This window comes from Chelonia mydas, chromosome 6 (genome assembly GCF_015237465.2).
Source record: "Chelonia mydas isolate rCheMyd1 chromosome 6, rCheMyd1.pri.v2, whole genome shotgun sequence".
NCBI classification, from domain to species: domain Eukaryota; kingdom Metazoa; phylum Chordata; order Testudines; family Cheloniidae; genus Chelonia; species Chelonia mydas.
This window is the reverse complement of record NC_051246.2, coordinates 120765268-120782290: the sequence shown is the minus strand read 5'-3', so window position 1 is coordinate 120782290 and position 17023 is coordinate 120765268. Positions and strand designations below refer to the sequence as shown.

Below are 17023 nucleotides of genomic sequence, written 5' to 3'. Positions count from 1 at the left end.
CAAGACAGAAAAATGACCACTTTGGGTTTCACTCTCTCAGGATCTACAGGTTCATTGAGTTGATTAACCAACCCTAACATAGAAGAGCATGATATACCCTCCACCATCTGTACTCGTGTTGTCCAAGGCCACTGAGTTGTGATCTGCCTAAAGAACACCTCCTAGAGAACAGCAGAGTGTCAGTGCTAGCAACCAACCTGAGAAAACCCCTATTAAACACCAAAGGCCATATCCCCAGCATGGCACCAACCAAGTCAGCAATTTCCCACTTACACCAGCAGAGGATTTGACCCCAGGAACCATATTTTCTAATCCTGCATTCTGTGCCCCTCCCCGAAAACTGCTCCCCACTTTCCTCCAGCTCTTAAACTGGGAATTGGCCAAGAACAGTTCTAGACAAAGAACATAGAAACACACAGGCATTCTGAATAAAGGCTTTTAGCATTAAAATATTGGTGCACTCTTAGTTCCTGCCTCAAATGATTTCCTTAAAGACTAAAGAATCTAGTGGGGTCACAGGGTCAGAAACTGTAGCGGATAAAATCAATGTGTACGTAAAGTGCTGGAGGACATGACAATCCTCTTTCCTCTCTTCAGAGCATGCAGCCAAGAACATCTTATAAAATCAATGGTCCACCAGGAAGTACAAACGTAAGAACTAGAACTGTGCAGAGACAGGTATCTCAGTTTCATGGAGGATTTCAATATTTTAAACATTTTGGTTTTGTTTTGATTCGGAGCAAAAAGCAAAAATTTCTAAATTCTCTGCAAAAGGAAAGGAAAGGAAGCCCTGGCTCCCAGGCAGACCACCTGGCAGGCTGCCCCAGAGCAGTGGACAATGGAAGCCCTGGGGTCCCCCCACTCCAAAGCAGCCTGTGTGACAAGTTCCTGAGGATCTGGGTGGGAGAGGTGGCAGAAAACCAGGCAGGTTTCAAACACTGCCTGGCAGGCAGGGATGCAACAGAACCTTTGGAACATCATAAAAATTGAACTATCCACACAAATTTTTTCAATTTTGATGAATCACCAAATTCCAGTGAAAAATGTTTCAATGGAATTTTTCCTATAACTTCTAGTAATAACCCCCCTCTGGGCAGCCAGCAAGCTGTAACCTGAGTCTTCATCACCCAAGCACATGCCTCTACCATTCTAGTTAAAGGACTAAGGCCCAGATCCCCAGGGATAGTTAGGCTCCTAGCTCCCACTGGTTTCAGTGAAAGTTAGGAGCCTAAATACCTTTGACGATCTGAGCCTAAGTGCATTAGCTGGCAGCAGGGGTAAGTGGTTATTCTCTGTGGACCAACCAGAGCGGAAGCATGGAACACTTTACAAGCATGTTCCACAGAGACCAGTAGTGGAAAAAAGGAGCAACCAACTTGATACTGGGGGTCCCAGCAAGTGTTCACAGTACAGTATATGGCAGAGGTTGCCAATTTTGGTTGGACATATTCCCAGAGGTTTCATCATGTGGCATAATCTTTAATTAAAAATTAATCTTTGACTCCTGAAGACTCCAGGACAGTCCTGGAGGGTTGGCAACGCTAGTATATGGACAGTGTACACTATGATCTTGAAAAGGACAATCCAGACAAACTTACTCTGCTTTTATACTATTAGAAAAATATTGTCATGATGAAACATCCACCGGTATCACTGCAAGACCCTTTAGTACATCAAAAGTGGGAAACTGGTTGTGATCAGTTGTAGCAAAAACAGCTTGTGCCTTCCCACCTTCCAACATGTAATCGGAACAAACCTCCAGCATTGCTATTAGACCATTCTGCTAGACCAAAGGACTCTGCTTAGCATAGTTCTTAGTGCTGAGTTCACATTTTTAAAGATAACTCTGGAAAGCTTCTCAGATTATATATTTTGCTCTTTAATTTACGTCTCAGAGGATAAAGCTAATCAAAACGGCAGTGAAGACAGTTCAACTGTTTCAAGTCCAGGGCTGATTTATTAACAATAGTTGCATTACTCTTTCTTTCACGGAAGCTGCTGTGAATGATTCCACCTCTCTAGTCTCCAAAAAAATCTTTTTGCTGGTGATCATATACAAGCTGACATACTTGCATACTAGACATGCACAAGTGCACTGCACAGTCTGATTCATCTGCGAAACATCCAACATGCTATCTGCTTGATGTAAAGTAGGTTGGAAGAGTGACCTATTAAAAGCAAGAGGAAAAAAAAGAAAGTCTACTGCAGAGCTGTGAAACCATTAATTTTTTCAGGTTTCTTTGTTCAGCCTCCTTTCCTTAGGTTGCTTTTCAGTTGCACTCAGATGTCCTGGTGAGGGACAACCTTATACAAACTTATATAGATAGATGGAATTATACACTGTCCATTTGCTATGATCAAAGTGCAAGTATAATTCTTACATATTATAGAGCATTACACCGCAAAAAGTGTCACCTTAGCTCTGACCTGCGTATCTGGAAACTGAATTACAGCATGTCAGAAAGACAAGACAAAAATCCAAAGAAATGGCAATGGATCCTTGCTTTTAACCATGATAGCTGCTCAAAGCCATCTACCTAGGACCCCTTACAGTAATTTTAAAGTATAGAAGTTCCACTGTTGCATGTGATGGTAATTCTAAAATAGAATATAGAAATTTACTGGATAAAATAAAAATAACCTAATGCTTTAAAAATATCATTTATCTTGCTCCAGTTTTGACAGATAAAGATTGTATTTTCTGTTACAGTGCCAGCAATAGATCAAGTACATTTCTAAATCTTACTGACATCTAGAGCTGATGGGAAAGAAGAAAACATGAAACTTTTGAGAATTTGGCAAGAATTTATTAATTTTTTAAAATAGTTTTTTCAAACTATGTCAAAATTTCTTCTAAAGGTTTTGATTTTTGAAAATGTCAAACATCTCAACAGCTAGGTCAAAACAAAACACACTTTTTACTAATTTTTTTGTGAAAGTTTTCAGAGGGAGGGGATATTTCAAAAATTAATATTAGTGATGACATTTTTTTAATTGAAACCTCAAAATGCAGGAAATTTGGACCTGGTCAACTGGCATCATCAGGGATATTGGTCCACATTTTCAGTGGGCCTTCACAATAGCTGTTTATTTTGTCCATGAGAAAAAATGAGCATGCACTCATTTGCACTCAGTGATACCACATCTGTGCAAGCAAGCAACTGCTTGCTTGGCCATCTTCCCATTTGTGCATGCAGTTTATGAAGACAAGTACACACGAAATTTTGAAAGTGCAGAATTGAACAGAACCTTTTAAAAATTTGGTCCAAAATGCGCAAGGGAGACACAAGTCTATATTTTCTTCTTTGAAGAAGGTGGCAGTTGTGGGCTGCTTTGTTATAAAGACTTCTGATTGTGAAGCAATAAACTGAGATCTACTCCACTGCCCATGTTCTGAAAACAAGTACACTTTCATTCATAAAGAGAGTTTTCTGAGAAGGTTAATTGCTTTGGGGCTTGCTCTGATTCAGATGCATTTTCTTAGAACTTTTACTTTTCACCCAAAACTTTTTCTGCAACCTGCAAATCTAAGAGTTTTATATGATATCTGCTGGCTTTTGGGACAACCTGGAACTCATAAGACACAATTATGTATTAAATGTTAATGATAATTTTACAAGATCAATAAAGAGAACAGCTACAACATTAACTCAATATTATGATAAAAAGAAATGGGGAAGGTTACCAAAGGGAATAAAACAATCAGCTTTAGAGGAACTGGACAGTGAAGGCTGATGAGGAATGGAATGTTAATCTGTATGACACTGTTCAGCCACTAGATAGCACTGTGTGAGAACACTTTTTTTAAACAAACCTCAACCATAGCTGGGAAAGCGTTAAAAGATCTTATAATGAAGACATCTGGTGCGTGTAAGCAAGCTCTGTGACCAGTCCATATGTGGTACAGAAGTACATGACATGGTGTCAGGAGTAAACTAAGAACAGAAACAGAAGGAACAAAGCAATAAAGCTTGGAGAATCTTATCAACATGTCACTCTTCAATGCCCCCGAGAACCTTAGCTTTGAGAAACCTTCAGAATGGACAGACTGGAAACAATATTTTGCAACATTTCGCATTGCTACCAAGCTCCACAAAGAAACTGGAGATATATAGATATCTTCTTTAATTTATGCTATGGGGAAGGAGGTAGACCATATCTTTAACTCCTTTGACTTTACTGAAGCTAGTCACAAAGATGACTACGAAAGGATTCTGGGTATTTTTTTATGAATACTCTATACCTCAGAGAAATGTGGTTTATGATAGAATATTTTTCCATCTGAGAATTCAAGAACCAGGTGGAAATACTGAATGTTTTATAAGAGCTCTGCATACATTGGCTGAAAACTGTAGTTTTCAGAATGCAAAAGATGAAAATATTAGAGAGAGGCAGCTCAAGCTATTGGGTTCATAGATAAAAACCTTTCACAGCAGCTACAATTGAAGAAAGATTTAACCCTAGCCACAGGTATTCAAATAGCAAAACAATCTGAAATGATGAAACAGCAAAACCTACAGAAAACTGATAAACTTCCTTACCTTAGGGGTTTTATGATAATGACTTTTAACACTCAAGGTTTTGCTGTTTCACCAGTTCAGACTGTTTTGCAGTTTGAGTAGCTGTGGCCCACATTACCCACAAGTGAATGGAGAGGCTGAGAGCTATACAGACAGCCAAGAAAATCTTACAGCAGGAAGATCTATTCCTCGCTCTTCTGAGTTACAGATCACACCAATAACAACTACTGGACATGGTCCAGCACAACTCCTGATGGGAGGACAACTCAAAAGTACTGTTCCAACTTTTGAAAAGAACCCATTTCCAAAGTGAACAGGCATGAAGAGAGTAGCCAAACTGAAGAAAAATGCTAAGGATGTGTCTACATTGCAATTAAACATCCACAGCTGGCCCATGTCAGCTGACTCAGGTTCATGGGGTTTGGGCTACAGGGCTGTTTAATTGCAGTGTAAATGTTCAGGCTCAGGCTGGAGCCCAGACTCTGGAACCCTGTTAGTGGGGAGAGACCCAGAGCCTGGGCTCCAGCAGAGCCTGAACCTCTACACTGCATCTACACCCCATAGCCTGAGCCCAAGTCAGCTGAAATGGGCCACCTGATGGTGTTTAACTGCAGTGTGGACATACCCTAAAAGAGCTTATGATCCCTTTTACAACAGACGTCACTCAGAGAACTGTCAGATCTAGAACCTGGTGACCGTGATCATGTCAAATTGGATGGAGAAAAAGGATAGATAACTCCAGCTCTCCTAAAGAAAAATAATTCAGCACCCAGACCATAGGTGATTGAGACTGACAGGGGAGAGTTCAATAGAAACTGTTAACATCTACCATTTGTTCCTCATAACGAACAATCAACAGAGGAAACTCTACAGATGGCAGACGCGGAACAAGGAGAAGACTCAAGGATTCCAAACCAACCACAGCCAGTCATTGCAACTAATGGACAGCCTGATGACCAAGTTGTTACATGGTCAGGTCATGTAATTAGAAAACCGATAGGATTTGGAGACACTTAACAGACTGATACATACTGAAGTTCAAAGACAGCATGATAGTGTAAATATTGTAATGGAATGTGCTGTAATGGAATGCTAAACTGTATTATACTTTTCAGCTAGTAGGTGGTACTGTGTGTAAAATACCTTTTTTAAAGAACCTCAGCCATACCTGGCAGAGCATTAAGCGATCTTATGATGAACACATGTGGTGTGTATAAACAAGCTCTGTGACCAGTCCATATCTGGTGCAGAAGTGTGACAGCTGTATCAATTACAATTTAGAGCAGAGTACTACTCCAATTTACATCATTCCCTTGGTCCATAAGGTACATAAGATCATTTCTGTGATAACAATTAATGACATGATCCTGTGAGGTACATAGCATCTCCTGAGATGGGCTGAACACTGATCAGAAGGCGTTTCATACCTCATAAGATCAGGAACTACATTTTTACCAATTATTTTAAAAAAATTCCTCTCCTTTCTGTGCCTGCAATTAGCAGGTGTAAATATTGGTGACACAACTTAAGTAATTTAGATGAAGCTGTATAGCAAGTATTTAAGGCTCCAATTCAGCAAAGTTCTTAAGTCAGTGGGACTACACATGCTTAAAGTGAAACATATGTGGGCCTAAGAGTAGTTAAGCTCTATATGGGTAGTTAAGCTCTTGGATAGGCTTCCAGGGGAGATGTGGAAACCCCATCATTGGAGGTTTTTAAGAACAGGTTGGACAAATGCCTATAGGGGGCTGGACTTGATGACCTCTCAAGGTCCCTTCCAGCTCTACATTTCTATGATTCTATATGCTTAAGCACTTTGCTGGATCAGGGCCTTAGTGTCTAAATGATCGAAATTGCACTTGTGATTATTTGTGCCTACAAACTGCAGGCACCAGAAGAGAGGCCCCTCACACCAGCTGCACAAAGATTAGCCAGAAACACAGAATTCTGCAAAGTAGAAATGGGCTGCACCTGGTAATGCTCATGTTCCTGCCCCAGCACATCTGGGGAGACCACTCCATTACAGGAGCAGAGGCCAGGCATTCTGGGGTTGGTCACAACAATCTATCTGCCTGCCTGTGACACCTCATGACCCAGCAATGCTCCCTGTGCGCAGCTCACACAGATTATTTCTGCTGCTGGAAGGAATAACTTGTAGATTGGGAGGGGACTGCTGCTGACCTGAATAAGACTGAACATCAGTGCTGCTTTGGCAGAATATATTGAGTCTTGTTCCAGAATCTGGCCTTTTTCTATTGCTACCGAGTGCTAGTTTAAAATCAAACTCAGTGAGAGAGATGCTCTCGCTGACGTGAGTGTGCTGGGATCTGTTCTTGGGTCAGGTGCTTTTCACATCCCAGGTGTACAAGATGCTATCTTTGGATTGCTTAGTCATAGTGCAGGCTGGGGGTGGCATTCAGATGAGCAACAAGTGCCTGCCAGCCCTGAGAAGCAGAACTTAGTACAATCCCATCTCATGCTGACACAACAAACAACTTTGTTCACATACTGTGGATTCAGTATATGTAGCTCCTCCTTCCCTGCACTGCCACAGACAGAACAGACGGTAGCACAGAAGAGGGATTGTATTAAAAACAAACCAATCCTTCCTTCTTAGGCCGTCTTGCTTCCTTCCTAAGGGCCTAATCCTGCTCCCATTGACATCAATGGCAAAACCTGTCAGGGACGGGTCTAGGTATACTGAGTCCTGTGTCAACGCAGGGGGCTGGACTGGATGACCTCTCGAGGTCCCTTCCAGCCCCAAATTGCTAGAACTTTAATGGTGGAGGATCAAGCCCTAAACATAGCCCTTCTCTCTTTCTATTCCTTGAAAAAGTTCTCTGCATATTTTTTAAGCCCTGATTGAAGGTTCACATCAGGCAGGAGCCATATCCTCACTTGTGTAAATCAGCAGGGCTCCATTGACTTTGATACCTGAATTCATTCGCCTTACAGTCGTGCTGCGAAGCCCGTTTGTTTAATGGTGGAGGGCTGAGGATGGGATTTCTGTCCATTTTTTTAAGTTGTATTAGTCACTTGACTGGTGATGGAATGATATGTGATAGAGGGGAGCAAGGAGAACGGCTGCTTTGTAACTCTGGGGTTATTGTGCTCAGGGCTTCAGGGGTGGAGGTTTTAAACCAAAATCTAACGGATCTGGCCCAACTCTCCTAAGGCGTCTACAATGGAAAGTTAATGTTAAAGTCAGTTAATGTTTACAAGGGAAGAGGATTCTGGTTCCAGGAAACCACAAAATGTACCACATGGCCCTACGGACCTTTTTGCTACAATGTTGTACAAAACTGCCCCATTCATTCGCTCATTCCTGATCAGGATGAAGATAACTTTAATGTTACTGCTAATAATAATAATTCAACTGCAGTTAATAAATTCAGCCCTACTCAAGGGAAAAAAGTTGGGTGTGATCCAGTGCAGGGGACCCCACCGTATAAGACCCAATGCAAGCCAGAACTTGCATCATTATATGGGGTTTACAGGATTTTCATGGTACAGAAAGCCACGCCCTCTGGTTAATTCCACCCTTCTTCTCCCCCTCATTTACATTTTGGGGCATACACTTCTGTGTGGCATATTTTTTGAGGGACATGTCATTGCGGCACAAAGAGATGCTAACAAACAGCTAGATGTTTCCAAATCATACTGGTGTTAATGGCAATTGTGTCAAACTAATCTCAGAGCAAATGGCGACATTATCATATAAGATCTCATGATAATTGAATGCTGTAGCAAGGGCAGGCATCTAATAATCACAATAACTGAAATACTCTAAGAATTCCATGTTGGCAGCTATTCAATTAAATATAAAAAAACCCAATTCTCAGCTATATTAAATTATAAAGAACACATACACTGTTCCTAGTATCTGAAAGAGACCGGCTCGTATAGGTTATGCTTTGAAACCCTTTTCCACTCTTTGCTGCCTTTTTCTTTTTAACATGACCTGGAGGCATATAATAGATTAAATTAAATAACAACAACAGTGCACTTGTAGAAGAACTTTCATTCAAGGATCTCGATATGCTTTATAAGTGCGAATTCTCTCAACATTCTAGCAATGAAGGTAAGTATTAGTACATCCATTTATACACTGATAAACTGAGGCAGTCAGATCTCCTGGGTTCTAGTCCCAGCTCTACCACGGATCCATTCAGCGTCTTGATTCAGCAAACTACAGTTTTAACTTTAAGCACATGCTTAAATAAGCCCATCCCTATTCCGCAAAGCATTTAGGAATGTGCTTAAGCCCCACTGAAGTTAGGAACACACACTTAAATACTTTGTTCAACAGAAATGAATTTAAGCATGTGCTTAACTGCTCTCATATATTAGAACCTAAAATTTGTAGGTAAGTCTCAGTGAATTTACTTGCCTAAGCACATAATATTCCTATAGATGGTTAGAAAGATAACTGACCCTGAATAAAAACTGTATTTAGACATGAAAATACTATGCACTGAAAAGTCTCTCTTCATGCTGGAATCGTGCTAAACATATACTACTATGTATCTTTACTTCATCTGATTTACAGTATTCATTACAAATAATATTCCATTCTTCGGAAAAAAAGTTTTGCTATGTCGTATTTTTTCGGTTTAAAATACCCAAGCATTTGTAAATTGCTCTGATCTGGTAGTAAGAGAAGAGAGAGGGAGGGAGTACAATAAAAACTAGAACATAAATGTCCCATTATAATGCAAAACCTGAATATGCTTGTGCACCGCTTTGGAGGAAGAAGAACTACAATCTCAACTGATAAGTAAGTAAATATAAAACAAATGTATCCATAAACAAGTCATAGAAAAGGTGTCCAGTCCCCCCTAGCATGTAATGACCCCAGCAACGTTTGTAGATGCAAAGGGCCTTATCTCGCCAGGTGCTGTAAGTCTCCTGTGAGTCAGTGGGATCTACCCAAACTTTCCCCTGGGTAATAAGGTACAGTAAGTAACTGGATACAGACCTTATAAGTAGAATGAGAGCATCTGTCACTCTTTCTTCCTCTCCCAGACTTGAATCCACCTGTACACTGTGATCTTTTGGGGCAAAACCCGTAAATAGTTGCAAATCTTAAGGGTTTTTTTTTTAATTTCATAGATTCCAACCCAGAAGGAACCACGGTGATCATCTAGTCTGACCTCCCACATAACTAAAGCCATAGAACTGCCCTGAATTAATTCCTGTTTGAATCAAAATCGGATTTAAAAATTCAAAGTGCTGGTGACTCCACCACTTCTCTTAGAAGTTGGTCCCAATGGTTAATTATCCTCTGTCAACAATTTGCACCTTATTTCCAGTCTGATGTGCAATTTAAGCGGCAAATCATGACATGAAAATATTTATGGCAGCCACAATAACTACAGACAAATGTGATTAGATGCCCCCTCTCCAACACCCCTCCAACCAGAATTAAAAGGACAGAAGTAGTTCACTGACCAGAGAGACAGACAAACAAATGAAATTATGTCACAAGATTTACTGGTCCACAGGATGATGGAATTGGGACATCTAAAGTAGCTCCTCTTCCTCACATCTCCTTCCACTTCGCTTCCCCCCACCCGCCCCGATATATAAAACAGCTCGTTACTGATTTATGGGATTAATACATCAGAGGTGAGTGACCTCTCCCCTCCCTACCGATCTTGTCTCCTTCTTCTTCCTGGTCCTCCTCAAGTCATTTGCAACCCTTATTAGTTAAGAGTTAACGTGGGGGGTGAGGGCAGATACACAAACATACCGGCTGTGACCAGTTTTTTCCCCAGGGTCATCAATTTATTTAATAACACAAAGGCCATTGCATATAAACAGGCTGATGCTAGCTTTCGCAGGATACCCTCCACAGCAGTAGTGGTGGGGAAATGGCAGAGTTTTCCCTGGAATTTGATTTCCATGGGCTTGAGAAATCCTATTACCGTACAGATTTTATGCAATAACAATAGCAACAACACTTAGCTCTTACATACCACTTTTCTCTAATAACCCTCAAAGCATCCTACAAAAGAGAGCAAGTATCATTGTCCCTATTTTTACATACGGGGAAACCGAGGCACAGTGCTGGACAGTGACATTCTGAAGAATTTTGTTTAAATGACTGGTACGCTAAAGAAATGCACACTGTACTGGTTTGCCACAGACTGGAGTGCACAGTCAAGCTATAAGGGAACTTTAGTAAGGTATAGATCCAAAAATAAATCTACTTTTTTTTCTATATCTTTTTGCAAATTTTACATCAAATCATAGAATTGTTTGGGCTGCAAGGAGCCCCTTTAATATAACCTGGTTCAACCTCTTAATTTGCAGGGGCATTTCTAAAATTTTCAGGGATTATCCAAGGGAAAAATCTGGTTATCTAGAACAAGAGAAGCCAAATATTGTATTGGCATAAGTATGTACAACTCCACTTAAATCACTTTCAAACTAGGGCTTAATTCACCCTTAAGGCTTTAACTAGGTTGTAAACAAGACTGTAGTGGACACTGTGGATGTATTTTAAAGTGGCTGCTTTAGATACAGGGAGGTAGCATTTAGGGCAGGTGTCACTATACTACCAATGCTCTTCTTTCTACAACAATTCGATAAATAAATGCCAGGAGCCCAGTATTCACATCGTGAGCAACCCTCAGTGGCAGGAGGATGAAAAAATCTGCCAAGAAAACACATTTCAGTATCTGACATTGAAAGGGGGAGGGGGCAGAAATGACTATCACAGACACTACGACCATGTCCTTACAGCAACCTGTTGATTAGCCCATGTTCTGATGTTCAGGGTAGGTGCACAAAGCCTGTGCAGTGTAGCTACATGGGTTGCAATCCAACTCTCCAAACTCACTGACTCCAATGAGAGTTTTGCCTGACTAGGAGTCCAGCATCAGGCCCAGCGTCAGTGTGTTCTCAAGAGCTTGTTGCCCTGAAAACCATTTAAAATTCTCTTCCCGTCTTTAGTCATCGTGCTGCCCTTGCTGTCTCTGGCACCCAGATAGCCCCAGACACAGGGAAAAAGAGCAAATGAAAATGATTTACGAGCTAAGCTGTATCAACATGAAGGCAGGCGTATTCTAGGCCGAACGGTGCCGCCAGCTCATTCACAGCCCAAGCGAGCAAGCTTTGTGCAGGGGAGCCAAGGGGAATGGTGGGCGGCTGCAGCAGAAGCTGCAGACCCACTGGCTTTGTGCCTATTCTTTGGAGCTGCCGTGTATATGTTGGAGAGGGCACGATGCAGCTGTCAGCCTTGCCTGAAGATTTGCATCATTTTCCCTCCCTCAGTTTTAATTTTGAGCTTTCAAATATGCATATCAATCTAATCAACAATCTACTGCCCTTAAGGGCTTGGCTGTGCAGCAATTTCTGCTAGGGACATTTGTCACATGTCGAGCTGAAGGAATCAAGTAGGACCACCGTATTTAAAAACAAAAGGGCTATGCAGCAGGGGTTAAAGCCACAGCTGTGTTAGGGAGGACGTGAGGGGCAATACGCCGGCTATGGGACACACACTGCCTGCAAATGCAGGCAGGCTGAATGCCACCATGGCTAAAGGCAGGAGAGCCAGCTGCTACACCATCACGAGGGTACAGTCAGGGCTGGATTAAGGCAACATGGGGCACTCTGGTTCTGCCTGTGCTATGCCCCATCTCTCCCAACTTGGAGTAGCTGTGGCAAGGGAAGCCCCTCCCAAAGGAACAGGGGCTGTCAAAACAAGCCCCCCATTTCCCCTCAAGAGCAGCAGTAGGGTTCTTTCTTCACTTAGAAGAAGGGGTCCCCTCTCCCTTCACAAGGAGGCGAGAATGGCCACAGGGGTGAGCCCCAGCTCTTACCCACCAGCAAGGGTGTATCTGTTTGGGTAGGTTAGGGGGGTTAGGCCTTCTGTACTCTTCTTCTTCTGCCACACACCAAATCCTATTGGGGTGATGTTGGCAGGGCCCCTAGAGCAATGGCTCTTGGAATTCACACCCTACTACAGTGCATGGAGCAGTTCTCCCATCTTGGAGTGATTGTTTCAGGCTCTCTGCAGACTCAGGCAGATGTCCCTGCATCAGTTAAATTCAGGTCATATTTTTAAGCTTTTCTTCACAAGCATGTGGGCTAGAAATGTACTCTTTCAAATAAATAAATAAATAATGGAACCTGAGATTATGACCTCCTCTCATGATCCTGGGAATTGGAGCCCTGAGCACAGGCCTGTAGTGCCTATACCCTTAATCCAGCCTCGAATGCAGTATGTATACCTTTCAGTGCCAGCCCTGACCTGCCAATCTGTGTGGAATTGGAGCGAAGCCATAGTTCCACTTCTGCCCCACTGGAGATATCAGTTGGCTGCACCAGCCTACACCCTACTTGTTCTCCCAGGGTTCTGGTGTGGTTCTTCCTGCATCCTACTCCCTCCTCACCCCACTAACACACCCCAACTGGGGGCCAGAATCTACCCCTAGCCATTCTGTCTTTTTGTGTTTATCCCAGGAAACGCCTGATTTCAGCCTGTGCAATATTTTTGGAAATGTTTTTTTTCCAAAGAATTTTAATTACTGTCAATGGACAAAAATAAATAGCAGAATCCATGTGCAGATGGAGTGTTGGGTGGCATGGAGCTTTCTTCAGAAACATACAAATGCTTAGCAATCTCTCACTGCTGTTTTAATCTTGCAAGATCAGCCTACAGTGCTTCTTGCCCTCAACCAAGTTCACATTTTAGGAGGGGAAGACCATTCTCAGCACAAAGAGCTGAGCCACATACAAAAGAAGCAGTACCTCCCCTCTTTCATCTTGCCCCTTCAGGGATGAAGAGTCACCCTAGTGATTTCTAATATAGCAGCCATGCAGGAGAATTAACAGATGTGGAAACCATAGCTTCTCATAGCTCAGATTTTGCTTGAGAAATCTCAGGGTCTAATTATGAGAGTTCTGTGCAGTACAGCTATATCTCACTCCAGCTCCCCATCAGGAATTCATGTGAACCTTTTCTTCAGTTTCAGTCAACCCTGGCTTTGGTTGAACACAAACGCTCGGAGTGAAACCCCTGTAAAAATTGTTGTATTTCACTCCTAAATCACACAAAAGCCACTAACATCATTTTGACATGCAGCTGGTTTGGCTCAAAACTGAGCCCAGGTTGGCTTGAAAATATTCACATACCTTTCAACAGTCCCTGGCTGAATTTCAAGTTTATAGCAAAATCCAAAGCCAGGGAAAGTTTGCGAGGTTCAGGTTTCATAACAAAAAAGTTTTGCACAGCTAATGATGAAATGCTGTTATTATTCTTAGTTATTTGTATGTCAGTAGCATCTACAATGTGCAGGGCACTTTCCAAACGCTTAAGGTTACACAGTTCTTACCTGAAGGAGCAGATAGCCTAGCAAATGCAAAACAATAGATCCAGGGTGTAGGAAGGGGATATATAACATACAAGCAGGATGGCTAGGGGGTGACTGGGAAACATATTGGTAATTTTTTGTTTTGTTTGCTTGCATGTCTTGTTTATTGCATAAACTATCCCCAACTGTCTCCACAACCTAGTGACTATTAGCTGGCTAACTACTCTATGATGACATTTGCTGCATCTATGCATCTCCCTGTTGGCCTATTCCCACAGCTCTTGGGTTTTAATAGAATTGCGCACCTGAGCAAGGCATGCAGGATGCCACCCTATAAACAACAGTGTCCAACTGTTTTTAAGAAACACAAGACAGTTCCACATACTCAGCAACATGCGAATGCCCCTTATTTGCTAACTTAAAAATAATCACACAGAAAGCGTATGTAAACAACACGCTTCCCCCTGTGAAAGGAGACCACAATTGCGATGATCTATGTACTTGAAACATAGAAACCACTGATATTATAGCAACAAAAAGAGAAGGCTGTGTGTGAATGCAGTGGATTCACTGGATGGAGAGCTGTAGAATGCAGTGCTATCGGCTCTCCCCCCCCCCCCCCCCCCCCCCCGCTTTTTTTAAAAAATTATACAATACACATGAAGGAGTATACTCATTTTAAAATATTTTAAAATGTAACAATATTAGCGCATTTATTAGCTAATCTGAGGTCTCATCAATCTGCAACCGGTAATCATCAGTTAGTATTTGTACTGCTGAGTTCTCTCTCTCCTCCCACCCACCCCCCCGCCCCGAGTTTGGCACACATACATATATTTATAACACCTCTGTGTAAATTACTCCAAATGCAACATCTTCATGATTTTCTTTACCAGCTAACTATTCTCTTTCTAATGCAGTGCACTCTGGAGAGCATCAGTGGCACCGGACAGATAAATTCAACACCAAAGAAGCTTTCATTAAATGTAGACAATATCACAGTTTTTCAGCTGAGTGGGGATTTGATCTGTACTGTGCAAGAAACCACCCGTCTTTGTTCTTTATATAGTCTGAGCTTCAGGATTGCCATGTTTCTCTCCACAAATGAAGAAAGAAAGATTAGGTCCCCATTTTCATTTGTATAATTGTACTTTTAAGGAAAATCTCTCTACTGAGGGACCCCCACCCTTCACACACACACACACACCTCCCTTACAATTACATTACAAGCCATATACCTCCCTCATCAATATAAAGTCATGTTTCACAACCTACCACCAAGGTTAGCTAATGAGCAGCACATCGGGCAGATTTTACTGCCTGCCCAAAGCTCTAAAACAGTATGATACTGTCTCCATCAGCTGATGGGCATTAGACCCCATGTCACTATTGAACCCAGAAGAACCAAGCAGCCAGGAAGGCTGCAGCAAAACATCCATGTTGAGCACACACCCACCGAGAAGGCCAGGGCTGTGTGTAAGTGGAATCATGCGCCTCCACAATAGAGCTGGCAACAAATGGCCATGTAAAGTGGGTTCCTCCTGCACAGTAAGTCTTTTGTGCTGAATGATGGTAGGAGCTCAGAGAGGGACCCAACCCAAAACGTTGCTCCTAATGGATCTGCGGTTATTGCATAACTGGGACTCGTGTTGATCCCAAGCCTCTCACCTCCAACTTAGTCAACCTAAGTTTAATACCGTACAGCTGCAAATGGGGGCATCTGTTTCCCAGTGGATAAGAATTTAAATCAGAGCAGCCAACTTCCCACATGTAGATGGTTAGTTAGATTCCCCCACCAGCTGGCAACGGAGAAAGGAAGGGGGGGGGGAACCACAGAGAAAATATAGAAGCACTTTCCTCAAATAATTCTCCCATGAACTCCCAGAAGCTGAAGTCTCTGAATTTCACTGATTAACAGATGTGTGCCTGCTGCTAACCCACCTACCAAATGAAAGGTGTTCCCAAGCCTAGAGAAACCAAATACATCCCCAAAGCAAACGACATGAAATGCACCCCTACAAGAAAATGGGAAATAAACACAGCAACAAGAAATATTTAAATTAAGCTGTGTCTCAAGAGCAAATAGAAAATACACACACTCCCCTCCTCCCAAATACTGAAGTTCAATTAATCAAGTCCACATGTTGAAATTAAACAAGGGCCAAGTTGGGATCTCCGAAGCAAATGCGAATTAATTCCTTGAACTCAGTCAATCAGTCCGAAATGACCCAGGTGAAAGGGAGATCACGGTCTAGCCCAGGCAGTCCGGACAGAAATACCCCTACCCCCCACCCCCACCCCAGAGCTGCTATAGAAGCGCACTCCTCGCCTGGTTATTTTTAAAGGCCAAGCTCTCTGGTTCTTTAGCATTTCCCTCCTGGCAATCGCCAAGCAGCCCGGCAGAGATCAGAGCGGGGGGGAGGGGAAGGATGCTGCCTGCCACCCTTTGTTGAGCATCTCTGGGTACCTCGCCTTTTACCTGTGGATGCAGTCGCCGTGGCAACGGGCGGGTGTTCCCTGGGGGAGCCGGCCGGCAGCTGCTGCGCCCCGTCTCCATCCCTCCGCTGCGCCCCAGCTGCGCGCTCCTCCGCCCCGGCCCCAGCCCCGTGCGCCCCGGAGCCAGACAGCGGCAGCTCCCGGCGATCCGGCGGCGCAGACATGCTGGCTTCCCGGCTCTGACTCTCAAGGCAGCGGGAGGAGGCGCTGGCCGCTCGGAGTCCGGGCGGCTGCGGGTAGCTCAGAGCGGCGGCTGCTGAAGCTCCGCTAGCGTTGATTACGCAGGTGAAAATGGCTTGTTTAGCTGGAGCCTTCCAGCCCTTGCGTCACCCTGTGGCTGGCATATCACAGGGCAGCGATCTGCCAGCCGGGCTCTAACTCTGCCCCATTTAACTGCTTCAGGCAGGCAGGCACCGAGCGCTTTGTACAGAGGGAGAAATGTGCCCTGCCCATTCTCCCTATCTGAGACCCCCCCCCCCCCCCCCCGGCATTGTTACCAGTTGCTCAGCACAAGAGAATGCAACATGGCAGAAGAACCTGGCTCTGCATGCTTGGGGCCAGTGCCATTCCCAGAGAACTCCAGGGAGTTCCCGGGGGCATAGGCGCTCAGGATCTGGCCCTTGGTCATTTGCACAGAACAAGCCAGCGATTCCCACCCCCCGCCCCTCCATCACCCAGTAAAAGATG

The 17023-nt window shown here is 43.3% G+C and overlaps 1 protein-coding gene across 1 annotated transcript in view; it reads right to left on the bottom strand.

The window, feature by feature from the left end:
- Nucleotides 1–16817, bottom strand: part of RTN1 (reticulon 1) — a 188006-nt gene extending 171189 nt beyond the window's left edge. The window contains exon 1 of the mRNA XM_037901164.2: nt 16320–16817. Within this exon, the coding sequence (XP_037757092.1) occupies nt 16320–16500 (181 nt within the window). The 5' untranslated portion in view covers nt 16501–16817. The remainder of the gene's footprint in view (nt 1–16319) is intronic.
- Nucleotides 16818–17023: the final 206 nt, after the last annotated feature.